A 14,347-nucleotide genomic window follows, 5' to 3' on the forward strand; every position below is an offset into this window, starting at 1 on the left:
TTCGGATCCACTTCTGACAATGCAATTTCAGCAGATCGTCGTAAAAAAGACCTTGCCACGAATTGGAAACGACTCCTCTCACTCCCATGAGAAATATTAGGTATTGCATGTTGGATTTCAGTGCATTTTAAGGTGAATCAAGGACACCCTAACGTTAAAATTTTCCAACGAGTTTTTAGAAATCCGTCAGGTAGTTTCCTGCGAATAAATAATTGTTGTCCACCACCATAATCACTCACATCAAATTGGCTTTGGGTAATAGCCGCACGAAATTGGCTTTGGGTAAGCTCCAACACCAAATGGCCTAAAACATGGGTTTCACTTGGTCTAATGCGCTATCTCATTAACTGGGTTCCTTTTTTCTTTGTTGAATTGTTAATGATTTTGAGTTATGATTTTTCTTTATGATTTTGATTTATGAATTCTTGAGTTATGATTTTCCTTTGTGAACAATTTTTTATGTTCTTGGATTTAAGTTTGGTTGTTTTTGTTCTGGATAACATTATTGTTCTTAAATATGAGTTAATTGAATCATGTTTCTTGTATACATGTGATCAAATGCAATTTAGCATGTGATTAGGTATACATGTGGAGAAGTTGGTTTTATGGATGAATGTTCTACTACACACACTAACTTCATATAGAAATCACCCCTCTGACAACAAATTTAGGTCCATCCAACCTCTTAGTTGCAATGTCTTCGATATCATCACCATACATGAAAACAACGAATTTAGGTCCATCCAACCTCTTAGTTGTGACGTCTTCGAGCTCATCACCATACAGGATGCCACACGTGTACATATGAGCATATTCTAAGCACTTGCAGGTTTCATCAATTGTTGAGCCCCAGCAACGACCTATGAAGACAACACTGCATGTATCGACCATATGATAACATGATACATCTATGAAGTCAAGACCATCATATTGAATCTACATCTCAGCAGCATGAGCATTAGAAGATTGAAGTCAAGCAAATCCTATTTGAAGACAACCTAATCGACCTTTTCACCAAGTCACTGCCAAAGTCTACTTTCTAGAAACTTGTCAAAGGTATTGGTATGCGTAAATTGTCTGATTTGCAATACTTGTAGTTTTCATTTGGAAGTTTTGTTAAACTCAAGGGGAGTATTCAAAAGTATACTCACTTAATCTTAATGTACTCTTTTCCCCTTGGATTAGGAGAATTTTTTCCATTGGGTTGCTGCTATCTAACGAGGTTTTAAAGAGGCACATATCCTTGGCTAATCATTATGTTGTGTTTGTTTTACTTGCGTCCTTAAGGCATTTTAGTTTTACTCGTTATGCATTCTTCAGTTTGTTTTGAGACTCGCATTCGCGCATCAGTGTCTATGAGAAGACTTCATCAACTGCTTCCATATTTTCCTGAAGACCAATTGTGTCTCCTGATTGAGCATTTACATGCATTTACATGTACACTCAAGGGGAAAGTACTGTAATTAATATTTAACATTGTGTGATTGTGTAAATCTTAAGTATAGATAAGTTAGGAATTCTTCGGGGTCTAGAAGATTTTTCTTATTTGACTTTGTATTACTTGGAAAACACGTGATTCTCTCCCTTACTATAACTAAAGACACTAGGCATGAAAATTACCAACACAGAACTTCTCAAGTACTACTCTTCTCTCAACCGCACCCTCTCTCTTTCTTTCTAAATTTTAGGTCATAATATAATGTTGAGAACGGCTTATGGCATGCTGGCAGTCGGATATTGGCTGGACTACTACTATTCGAATGTGCATATGAGTCAACTACAATAATATGGAATGGCACTACGGTACCTTACTCATCCAAGGTACGCAACAACGCGCGTACTCCGCAGGGTTACCTACACCAACGACCTCTTGTCTTTAGATGTACTTATAATCTTGAGCCTTGATTATATCGATATCATAATCTTGAGGTTTATAACATAAGAAATCAAATATTTTTATAGTGTTAATTAGGCCTTCCACAGTAAGCTTGAAAAAGTACGTGTGATACTAATATATTGAATGCATGAGTTCAATACATTAGACTCATGAGCGTGATATATACCAATATATTAAACTCATGAGTGATAACAAAATATTAAACTCAAACTAATAATAGTAGTGTTATCGGTATCAAACTTAGACTGCCTGATTTCCATATATAGATTCACATTTACTCAAACTAATGTGGAAAACCTTACGATACATATGCTAAGATCCTAGTGATGAACATGATGGTGAGACCAAAACAACCTCAAATCCTCCAAAAAAGAATTCAAATCTTTGGTTACATAGTAAAACGTCACTAGAAAGAACAACAAGAATTAAATAAATGACATGATCAATACTCAATGTCACTACTAGACTTATCAACTATATTCTCTCAAAAACTTGCATACCAAGTCTTATTATTTGCTCAAAAGTAATTAATTTTGAATATAAAGTGTGTGCACTGTCTTAGCATCGATTGATCAATAACGCTAACCACGAAACGTTGGAAGACAGAGAACCTCATCAGTCTGTCCTTACAATGCAAACCATTGTGATCGCCGCAAGCAAAACAGAGAGGCTTCCACCTCTTGAGCACAAACTCAAAGCCGTCTCTGCCTCATTGTGTTTGGTTCCCCACCATTCTCGCTTGGCTCAAGTCACAGTTCAAGAAGCTCCAAAGGTTTCGGAACATGTAAACACTGTGAGGACGAGTAGTGTCATTTGGTGGATCATACCTGAAAACTACAAACACCCAAAGCACCATTGATCATATATTCAATTTTATGTACGATGGAAAAGGAGCAGTAGTGAAGCAAATTGTGCAAGATAATGATTACAGTTGCAGAAAAATTTAGGTAGTAGATTTTTATTTTTATTTTTATTTTTTTTGCCTAATAGTTTGACATGTTATTATTTATGTCACTAAATTGTCGATATCGGTAGAAAATTTGTAACATAAAAAGTGACATCTTTGCAACGACAACTGAAGAAATGAACAGAAATTTCTCACCAAGAGTGTCCTTGATATAAAATGGTCCATTCTTCAAAGCCCACTCTGTGTACTAAATCCGAAATGCCAATTTTCTGAACCACCAACTATTATCTTGTTGGACCTTTGGTCTTATTGAGGTGAAATGAGCCATAGTTGAAACCCTAACCTGTGTAATTACCATATTGCCAATCCTTGTTGGCTGTGCTGCTAACTGCTAGCGTTGAAGTAATTAGCACAATTGCTAATGTAATTTGTGCAAAACTTGGAACCCATTATTCTCCGCCAAATGCAGCAACTCAAGGAAGAAATGGTGAAATCCAGAGGTTAGAGGAGGATGAAACTTAAGAAGGAAACTTCTAGTTTCCTAATAGCCAGAGTGAAATTTGCAAGATTGGAAACAAGAAAAAGCAAAGTGAAATTATAGAAAAGGGGTAACACAGCAAACTCTTTTGCATAGCGTGGTCTGATTTGATTCATTTTTTGCCTCAAACCATACACTGAATCAACATAACATAAATGTCTGACCTGGTTCGATTTAGGTCTTAAACTAGTAGTATAATACAACCAAATTACATTTACTGACTAGTTTGGTTTTATCATTTCACCTCATAAGCAATTTGGAAAACATTCTATGCTCTCTTACTTATATCATAGGGAACTTATTAATATTGTAAATAGAAAAACAGTTGTGAAAACTTCTCTACTGTTGTAGACCTATTTTAGTGAGGGAAAGAGAGAGAAGTGCGGTACATAAAGAAAGAGAGAAAAGAGAGGCTTGAGGAATTCTATGAATGATATTCTCCATATCTTGTGCCTTTATTTATATTAATAAGGGGAGAGAAACTTACTCTCCAGGTAATACATGTTGTACAAGGAAAGATATTCTGGATCTCACAAGATTCATATATATATATATATATATATATATAAAATTTACTTAGGATTTACACAATCACATTTTTAATTAATAAAAACTGCAATATCTACCAGTTAGAGATTGTTTTTCTCAACAAAATGGACATCAAATTTGAATGACTTAGAAATTTAGTTTTTTATTTTTATTTTTTATTTTTTATTTTTTATTTTTTATTTTTTTTAATAGATCATAATGAAAACAGAATTGGATTCTGGATGAAAGGATTAGGATTGGCTTCTCAATGAAGTTTGAATTAATCCCATAATAAGTCTAGGTTCAAAGTCCTAGTTGGAGTCAAAGAAGGTGAAAGTAGTGATAGGATTTCAAAGGAGAATGACTTGTGAAAGGACTGAAGATCATTCTAAGCATATCATGATAATAATTCAAGAGATTGTAATACTATTTAACTTTATAACTAACTGTCTTGGGTATCAAGTAATTTATTCCTATAAATATTAGAGGACAACATAAAGAGGACCTTCAACTCAACACACAAATCAACTTTCACACCATTTTCTGAAAATTAACAAATTCACTAACTGTCAACACAAACTTTGACTGGATAGACGGCTTTGGGTTAGCAGCCGACAGACGACAACCGACTAGATAAATGGGGTTTTGCAAAAAAAACCAGTGAAAGTAACAAACTGGATAGACGAGGTCGAAGTTGTGGAGTCAATTTGCCTTGGAAGTTTTTGTTGACTAGATAGATGGGGACTCTCCAAGTCTGTGGCTAGCTATTTATCTTAAGTCTAAACCAGCGAAGAATCTTTGATTGTTTTGCCGAAAAAGATCACTTCATCAGCCTTCTCGGCGAGGTTTCATGATTGGTTACTCTCATATCACATTCAGAGTTTAGCATACAAACAGCTAAACCATTTTTACAATTAAGACACTCAATTTCTTTGAGTATCTTTGTCCATACAGTTTGATACAGATTCGAGGACCTATATTTTCACTAATATAGTTAAGGGTGCAAAACTTGGTGCAGAAGATCCAGAATTGTTACAACCTATCCCTTAAAATAATGTATTTTTATTCCCAATCCATATGAAACGACTATTTTGCCCTTGAGTGTGTTTATTAAGTAAATTTCGAGCCTCGACTCAAATATCAATTTCTTATACTTTCTTATGTTTTCCTAATTATATTCATGTACGTGAATGTGACATCGAAAAGGAAATTCGAAATTTAGTCAGAACGGGTATTATGGTAATTTGAAACCTTGAGAGGGGCAAACAAGTAGTTTCACTTAAAATTTTTAAGTGGACTTAACCCACTCCATCTCTCTCTTTCCCTTCACTTCTGCAATTTCTCCCTCTCTCTCTAGCACTGTGACAAACTAGCCACCATCATTGATAAGTCTGGTTGTCCTTTTCGTTGTTGGACTCAGTCACTTAGGTTTTGTTTTGGTTTTTCAATAAGTTCCTATTATCTAGGAAGACTTGTTCTACGTAGACTAATTCCTTATGCACATTATCACTTTCCGATTAGTGTGGATTGTGGGCTATTTTTTTAGGGTTCCGTTAATTCTGTAAGGCTATATAATGGCCAAAGTCTCTATTCAATAAATAAGTTGTTATTCCAGTTTGCTTTGAGTTATTTGTAGTGTTGCTCTTGGTATATTTGTTCTTGTTCTCAACAAACTGGTATTAGGGGCCCTTACTGGGGCCTGAGAACCGAAAAGCTGCAGCTTTTGAGTGACTTCCAAACACAAGAGAGAAAGAGAGGAAAATGACTTATGAGGGAAACTTTGTGTAGCCTTCCATTCCACATTTTGATGGTCATTATGACCATTAGAGCATGCTCATGGAAAATTTCCTTCGAAGCAAGGAGTATTGGAGTTTGATTGAAACTGGTTATGAAGAACGAGCAAAGGGGGCGCAACCCCTACCAGAAGCACGACAAAAATAGCTTGATGCAGTGAAACTCAAAGATCTCAAAGCCAAAAACTACCTTTTCCAAGCAATCGATAGGAGTATCTTAGAGACAATGTTGGAAAAGGACACCTCCAAGGAGATCTGGGATTCCATGAAGACGAAATGTGAAGGGAATGCTCGAGTGAAGCACTCAACTCTTCAAGCCCTACGAAGAGACTTTGAGACTCTTGAGATGAAGGTTGGTGAAACAATCACTAACTACTTTGCTAGAGTGATGACAATAGCAAACAAGATGAGAGTATATGGGGAGACCATGACTGATGTCACGATCTGTGAAAAAATTATGCGATCTCTCATGAACAAATTTAATTATATAGTTTGTTCGATTGAGGAATCTAGGGACTTAGATGCAATTACCATTGATGAGCTTCAAAGCTCGCTCACTATACATGAGCAAAAATTTTATAGAAGCAGCTGTGTGGAGCAAGCCCTGAAGGTAACAATTGATGCCAAAACTGAGGGGGGTATCAACAATTATAGAGGATGAGGGCGTGGAAGAAACAATTATAGAGGACGAAGACGTGGAAGAGGAGGCCAAGCATTCAACAAGGATGCGGTGGAATGCTACAAGTATCATAATCTTAGACACTTCCAGTATGGATGTCCAAAATGGGATAAGGAGGCTAATTATGCAGAAGTGAATGAAGAAGATGATATGTTGTTGATGTTATATGTTGAGTCACATGAACGGATTGATGCTTGGTTTCTTATCTTAGGATGTTCCAACCATATGTGTGGCAATCGGGATATGTTCACAAATCTAGATGAAAGCTTTGTTCATTCAGTTAAATTGGGAAACAACAGTAGGATGAATGTGGTTGGCAAGGGAAGTGTCAAATTATTTTTAAATCAACCTTGTTGTCCATGGGGTGTACTATGTTCCAGAGCTCAAAACCAATCTCTTGAGCATAAGACAACTTCAAGAAAAGGGTTTGGCTATATTGATTCAAGAAGGAGTTTGCAAAATATATCATCCGACTAAGGGTTTGATTATTCAAATTGTGATGAGTAAGAACATGATGTTTATACTGTTAGCTCAGACTCTAGTCTCTATAAGTGCTAAACCAGAAATGTGTCTTCACACAAGCTCACATGATCTCTTTTATCTTTGGCATCGAAGATACGGTCACCTGAGCCACAAGGGATTGAGAGCTTTGCAACACAAGAGGATGGTTCGTGGACTCCCTCAACTTCAAATCTCAAATACCACATGCATAGACTACATTCAAGGCAAACAGCATCGTAATGACATGCCAACAAGAAGTACGTGGTGAGCAAGTCAGCCTTTGGAGCTTATTCATACAGACATCTGTGGGCTCATTTCTCCTATATCAAATAGTGGAAAGAGGTATATTTTATGCTTTATTGATGATTTTAGTCATAAATCATGGGTGTACTTGTTGACAGCAAAGAGTGAGGCACTGCATTGCTTCCAATTTTTCAAAATAATGCTGGAAAATGAGAAAGGGCTGAGTATCAAGTGTCTACAGACAGATAGAGGGGGTGAATTCACCTCAACTGAATTCACTGTTTTTTGCAAAGAAAATGGAATCAAGAGGCAGTTAACCACTGCCTACATGCCGTAACAAAACGAGGTGGCAGTGAAGGATATCACTCCACAAGAGGCGTGGAGTGGAGTAAAACCATCAGTTGAGCATTTCTGTGTCTTTGGAAGCTTAGCACATCCATGTTCCAAATGTCAAGAAAGGTAAATTAGATGATAAAAGTTTTCCTTGTGTTTTATTGGGAGTTAGTGAAGAGTCCAAGGGATATAGATTGTTTGATCCTATAGCTAAGAAAATTGTTGTGAGCAGAGATGCTATTTTTGAGAAAGAAAAATAGTGAGATTGGGATGTGAGTTATGAGGGACATATCATGTTAGATTTGGAATGGGGAGAAAATGAAGAAAACAGTGAGGGAGAAGAAAGGGTGAGTGAAAATGAAGATGAAAATGGCAGTGAGACTAGAGAAGAAAGAAATGTGGGTGAGAGCAGTGAAGAAACACATGGTTGTGAAGAAAGAAGTTCTAATGAACTTGGTGAGGATGAAGGGAGGGTTTATGAAGGAAGAATAAGACGTCCTCCTTCTTACTTAAGTGACTATGTCACTGGAGAAGGGCTAAGTGACGATGAGGCACACATGGTTCAAATCGTGCCAACCGAAGATCCTCTTTATTTTGAAGAAGCAGTGAAAGAAGAGAAATTGAGGCAAACTATGGACAGTGAGATCAGCTCCATTAAGAAGAATAAAACATGGTCTTCAAGTAAGTTGCCTACTGGAGCTAAAAAGATTGGTGTCAAATGGGTCTACAAGACCAAGTACAACGAACATGGAGAGATTGACAAGCACAAAGCACATCTAGTAGCCAAAGGCTACTCACAGAAGCACGGCATAGACTACACAGAGGTCTTTGCACCAGTGGCAAGGATGGACACAGTGAGGATGATCATTGCCTTGGCAGCACAAAAGGGTTGAAGGATTTTTCAGTTAGATGTTAAGTCAGTGTTTCTTGAGAGCTGAGTGAAGAGCTTTACATTAAGCAACCAAGGGGTTACGAGAAGGAAGGAAGGGAACACTTGGTCTACAAGCTACACAAAGAATTGTATGGATTAAAACAAGCTCCACGAGCTTGGTTTAGTCGGATCGAGGCGCACTTTATCAATGAGGGTTTTCAGAAGTGTGACAGTGAGCAAACTTTGTTCACAAAGAAGAATGGAGAAGGAAAGATCATCATTGTAAGTATTTATGTTGATGATTTAATTTTTACTGGTAATGATAAAGATATTATGTGTGAGTTCAAGAAGTCCATGTTGAGAGAATTTGATATGATTGATTTGGGAAGCATGAGGTTTTTCCTTGGCATTGAAGTACTTCAAAGAACAGATGGTATTTTCATACATAAAAGAAAAATATGCCTTGGAGGTTCTAAAGAGATTTAGGATGTTGGAAAGTAATGAAGTGAATAGTCCGATTGTCCCAGGTTTTAAGATCAGTAAGGATGAGGATGGAATTACTGTGGATGAGACATACTTCAAGTAATTGGTGGGAAGCTTGATGTATCTCACTGCCATAAGACCAGACATGATGTTTGTCACCAGTCTCATAAGTAGATTTATGGCAAAACCAACTGAGCTTCACCTGTAGGCTGCAAAAAGAGCTCTTCGATATTTAAAGGGGATGGTGAATTATGGTATTCATTACAAGAAATGTGGAGATGGTGGACTGTTTGCTTTCACAGATAGTGATTATGCAGGAGATGTGGAGGATAGGAAGAGCACAAGTGGTTATTTGTTCTTGCTGAGTTTAGGTGTTGTGACATGGAGTTCAAAGAAGCAGCCTATTGTTACACTGTCTAATATAGAAGCAGAATTTGTAGCAGCTACAATGTGTGCGTGTCAAGCAATATGGATGAAGAGAGTGCTGAAGGAGCTTGAGTACAGTAATGAGACGTGTACTCTAATTAGATATGATAACAGTTCAACCATTAAGCTGTCAAAGAATCCAGTGATGCATGGTCGTAGTAAGCATATTGATGTGAGGTATCACTTTTTGAGGAATCTCACAAATGAGGGTTCGATTACTTTGATTCATTGTGGGAGCGAGGATCAGGTGGCAGACATAATGACCAAGCCATTAAAGGTTGATGTTTTCCAGAGACTTCGAAGTATGCTGAGGGTTTGTGAGATTGTTAGTATAAGCTAACTGTTTGATAACAGTAAGTTTAAGGGAGGGATTGATAAGTCTGGTTGTCCTTTTCGTTGTAGGACTCAATCACTTAGGTTTTGTTTTGGTTTTTCAATAAATTCCTATTATCTAAGAAGACTTGTTCTACGTAGACTAATTCCTCATGCACGTTATCACTTTCCGATTAGTGTGGATTGTGGGCTATTTTTTAGGGTTCCGTTAATTCTGTAAGGCTATATAATGGCCAAAGTCTCTAGTCAATAAATAAGTTGTTCTTCAAGTTTGCTTGAGTTATTTACAGTGCTGCTCTTGGTATATTTGTTCTTGTTCTCAACAATCACCATCATTTCCTTAATTTATCTAACCTCAAAACCCCCATGTGAGGTTCTTTATCCACTCTTCGAGTTCCAGGGTCATTTCTATGTGTTGGAGATGATTTTGGTGTTGAATCTAAGAGTTTTAAACCCTTGTAAATTTTTGTGCATGCTTATTCGTCCTGGCGACGAACTCCGATGAGAAACCGTTGAGTTCAAAGTCGATTGGGGGTTCCCTCTCCTCATTATTGTTTCTATTTTTGTGGGAATGAGATTGATGAGGTTATCAGATTAAATATCATGTTCTAACATCTGCATACACTCTGCCTTGTTGCCCAGTATCGGGCGAGGGAAAATGGGCGAACTTCAGCGAGTTCGAGACTCATCCTCCTTTTAATCCTCCTGCATTCGGTCTGGGTGAGTTCCTTGTTTTTAATGGTGCTATGGGTGTCGTGTTCTTTATTTCCAGTTTACGGCGAGGAGGTCCGACGAGTTCACGATGAATCTAAGTATAGGTAATTTCCTGGACCCTAATTTGTGTTTTTGGTTGGAATTGGGGTATTAAGCACATCGGAATCGAAATAATCTGAGATAGGGATCGTGTTCTATACATTCTGTAGTTTCTGGCAAGGTTCTAGCGCCAGTGATTAGCGACATATGGCGGTCGTTGTTAGGATTCATGGTGACGTCATCCATTCTGTTAACGTTAACGAAATCTTCCAACGACAGAGGTATATTTCGTTAATCTATTAGCTTTCACCAACAACCGGCATGGGGTAGCGTGTGCGGCAGCGCGTGTAGGACTCGAGACCTACCTTTAGGTTTTTAGTGTTCTGAATCGCATGGCTCTTATATTTGTGAAAATTTGATGCCTAAATAGTAGTTATGGACGATTTTTCATAGATTTCACTTTAAAGCTTGTTTTAGCTTTATAACCAATCAATAGGCATATTAGAGATTAAAAAGGAATCAGGCAAGGAGCCTAACGAGGAAGGGTGCTCTGCTTGCTTGTGAGTGGATCCTTTCAAAACTAAATCTTTTTAAATTATTATTATATGTTGATTCATACGAATATTATTGTTAGTCTTTGAGGAGATTTATATCTAGTTAAATTATATTCATATCTTGAGACCATTGGTGATTTATTTTCACCACTTGGTCATCATACATATTGTATGGCTAACTACGGTCATAGGTTATTTGGCAGGTACTTAGTTTTCTAGTAAAGGCTAGAAACGCTAGTAAATGCTAGTCATCAATCAGGTAGATGCTGCTTCACCTGCTTGCTATACATTTGGATTACTTTGATTATTGTGATTGATATTACTTTCCTTGATATAATGAGTGATGTGATGTGATGTGATGTGAATTTGACTACTATTATTGTAGTATTATATGTATGTAATTTTTACTATATATGTGATTTCAAAACAGGGATTATTATATTTGAATGATTTTTAACTAGATAAACTTTATCCACTCACACTTTGTTTTTCAACCCCTCAAGATGTAAAGAGAATAAGGAGAACCCCGGATGTGACGAGTGTGCTTAACAGTGAACCAACCAGTCATTTGGACTTTGGGTGATGATTCTTTTACTGTTTGTATAATCATACTTTCAATTATGCATAACACTGGACTTTTATGTGTTTATTGTTGTGTGAAACTTCTAGATGCTTTGATGTGATGTGATAATAACCGAGTTTAACTCTCGAACATGCGTCCCTAAGTGGGGAGGTTGATTAGGGAACTATGTAGCAGCTTTTATTCTATTAAGGATGAACATTTTGGTTTAAATTCACTCACATTGCAATTATCTTACTATGGCTTCATTATTAAGTTGGCTTGTGATATCATCTCTTGATGGAGTAATGGTGTCATTTTAGTAGTGGCCAGCATACCTTGGCCTCGTAACTCGTGTTATTGGGGTCAGGACGTGTCAAGAACTTCATAGTAATTTGCATAACCTTGTCTTTAGGTTTAGAACTCAAGGCCGAGAGTGTTTCTCCCTCAGCTGAGGTTGCTCATTTCAGAAATTAGCTTGTGTGCAAATTGGCGCGCCCAGATCAACCTTCATGCCATTGAATGATTGAGTTGGCTTTAAGTTAATTGGCTTGTGTGCTATGTAGGCTTTGCAATTTTCATATCAAGGCCTGAAGCAAAATCAAACTGTAGACATGATATAAAAGGGATCTCGGCTCGACACAAAGCATCGTACATCCTATCATACGTCCATTCAACATGACTCACAATTGTAAGTACACACACACTCACTATCAAATCCACATGAACAACAACTATCTAATCACACATATGTACAAGTTCTACAGGAAACTTCTAATATGCTCCAAGCTCATCTTTCCATACTAGCAATCACACACATCATTTATAACATCTAGAAGTTCAATAATCACGTAACTTTTGATAAGGTGCCACTCGCTCACAACCTGAAGCACATATCCTTCTGGATGGCTGGTTCACCAAGATATGCCCACTAGGCTCTTTTGGGTATCGTCAATTTTAATGTTTAAAAATGACTCAAAAAGTTTTAACCAAAAGTCAACCCTTGATTAACGTGGGCAACAATATGGTCAACAACCCAAGTAATCCAATTTGGATGATCTATACTTCGAATTTCCAATCCATAAATTTCTTAAATCCTCAAATATTACGTATAACCGCATACTATAACTTCGGGACGATCCAATGATGGATGCTTATTTACTACAAATGTCAAGTGACGGACCTTCACAAAACTAGGCTCAAACGACAAAGTTTCATCAAACGGATAGTAAAAATAAAGTCACAATATCGAATTTAGCCTAGAAGGACCAAGTGGGTTTTTAGGCCATGCTTCGCCGCGTGCAACGACCACGATTAGCTGGAATTTCCACCTAACGCCAAAATGCCTCAAATTACACAAAAATGAAGATAGTGAGAAGATGAGCAATATTTATACCTACCCAGGGTCCAATTCCACCTAAAAATCGCAGTGGATCATCGAAAACCCTAGAAAGGGTGATCATCGATTCGCCATCATCGGTAATCCAACGCCTTGAACTTTGCTTGGGCTTTGTTCCTGGGATTTAACGGAGTCAGATGGTGGTGGTGGCTGATGTTGGAAAGAGAAGGAACAGTGAGGTTTCCACTATGAGCTCTGGGAAATCGACAATGGTATTTGTCGTGAAACAGGGACGAAATACGCTTGAGTTGGGTGGAAATGAAAAATGGAGTGATGCTAAGTTGTCTTATAGTGGTGGTTAGCTTTGATTTGCCAGAAAAATGCTGGAGTAGGCATCGAAAATTGTTGTAGGGAAACGGGTCATAAAACGATTTGCATGCGCAGGTCAGAGGTGGGAATCTGAGTCCAGCTGTCTTACATGTGATTGGTTGATTCCCCACTAAGTTGGACTTGCTATTTATAGTAAGTTCCACAATCAATATTCTGAACCGACTTCTGTTGCTCGTATTTGTTTGTTATAGCTTCACTTTGCGAACGGTGTTTGCCTACGCGCTCGTGAATTTGAGCTCTATTCGAAAACACTAAGTGTGACCCCAAAAGGTCTATGGATTTTAAATGACTATTTACAAAAATTTTGACTTTCTAACTAAGTAATTAAAACTAAAAAATTAACAAAAGTAAAATTAAAAATAAAATTGCGCAAATATGATATATGAAAATTAAATAGTGAAATTTGGGAACGAGATTTCACATGTTGTCTGTGGTTTAGCGAGAGAGAGAGAGAGAGTGAGGGTGGGGAGAAGGTGAGAAAGAAAGTGTCGATGGAGAGAGAGAGAAAAAAGAGACAATGAGTAAGATATAATAAGTGGTCATGTTCCCTTGAAGAGAAGACTGGATAAATAACCAACTTACCCTAAATAGAAAACAATAAAAATAAACTTTACATGTAGACTAGAAGGTTCCACTCGATCTCATAGGTAGAAAATTACCAAATTGCCTTCGACCTTAAAACACACGTAACTTCTTCGTTATACGTCCGATTTATGTCCAGTTGAAATGTCCCACATTGACCGTATCAATGACAAAAAAATAGTTTAAATACCCTAATCCCACTCCAACTAATACCGAGACCTTTTTTATAAAACCCCACACCTAACGGATTGTGCATGTGGTAATTGTATAGCCCGTCTCTCTGATAATTCTACATGGTATCAGAGCCAGGGAGCGACCCCGTACCGTACTACCACGTGATGGGTGGGTCCACTTGGCCCCACGCGATGATGGTGGGTCCCTTGGCCCCGCGTGTAGGGTGAGTCCCCTTGATTCCACGTGGTTGTTGATGTGTGGATCTCCCACGTATGACCCACTAATTGGGTCCCACGTGAGGGGGCATGTTGAAATGTCCCACATCGACCGTATCAAAGACAAAAGAATAGTTTAAATACCCTAATCCCACTCCAATTAACACCGAGGCCTTTTGTGATAAAACCTCACACCTAACGGATTGTGCAGGTGGTAATTACCAAGTTGGGGACAATATCAGTGTTGTT

The 14,347-nt window shown here is 37.7% G+C and overlaps 1 protein-coding gene across 1 annotated transcript; it reads left to right on the plus strand.

Annotated features, from left to right (window-relative positions):
- The first annotated feature begins 5,889 nt into the window (after nucleotides 1-5,889).
- Nucleotides 5,890-6,324, plus strand: LOC137724958 (uncharacterized). The gene has a single exon (XM_068463588.1). The coding sequence runs from the start codon at nucleotides 5,890-5,892 to the stop codon at nucleotides 6,322-6,324; it is 435 nt and encodes a 144-aa protein (XP_068319689.1).
- The last annotated feature ends 8,023 nt before the right edge of the window (nucleotides 6,325-14,347 follow it).

This window comes from Pyrus communis, chromosome 2 (assembly GCF_963583255.1).
Source record: "Pyrus communis chromosome 2, drPyrComm1.1, whole genome shotgun sequence".
Classification (NCBI taxonomy): Eukaryota; Viridiplantae; Streptophyta; class Magnoliopsida; order Rosales; family Rosaceae; genus Pyrus; species Pyrus communis.

Coding starts and splice junctions, on each gene's coding strand:
- LOC137724958 (XM_068463588.1), top strand. CDS start 5,890: ATGTTGGAAAAGGACACCTCCAAGGAGATCTGGGATTCCATGAAGACG.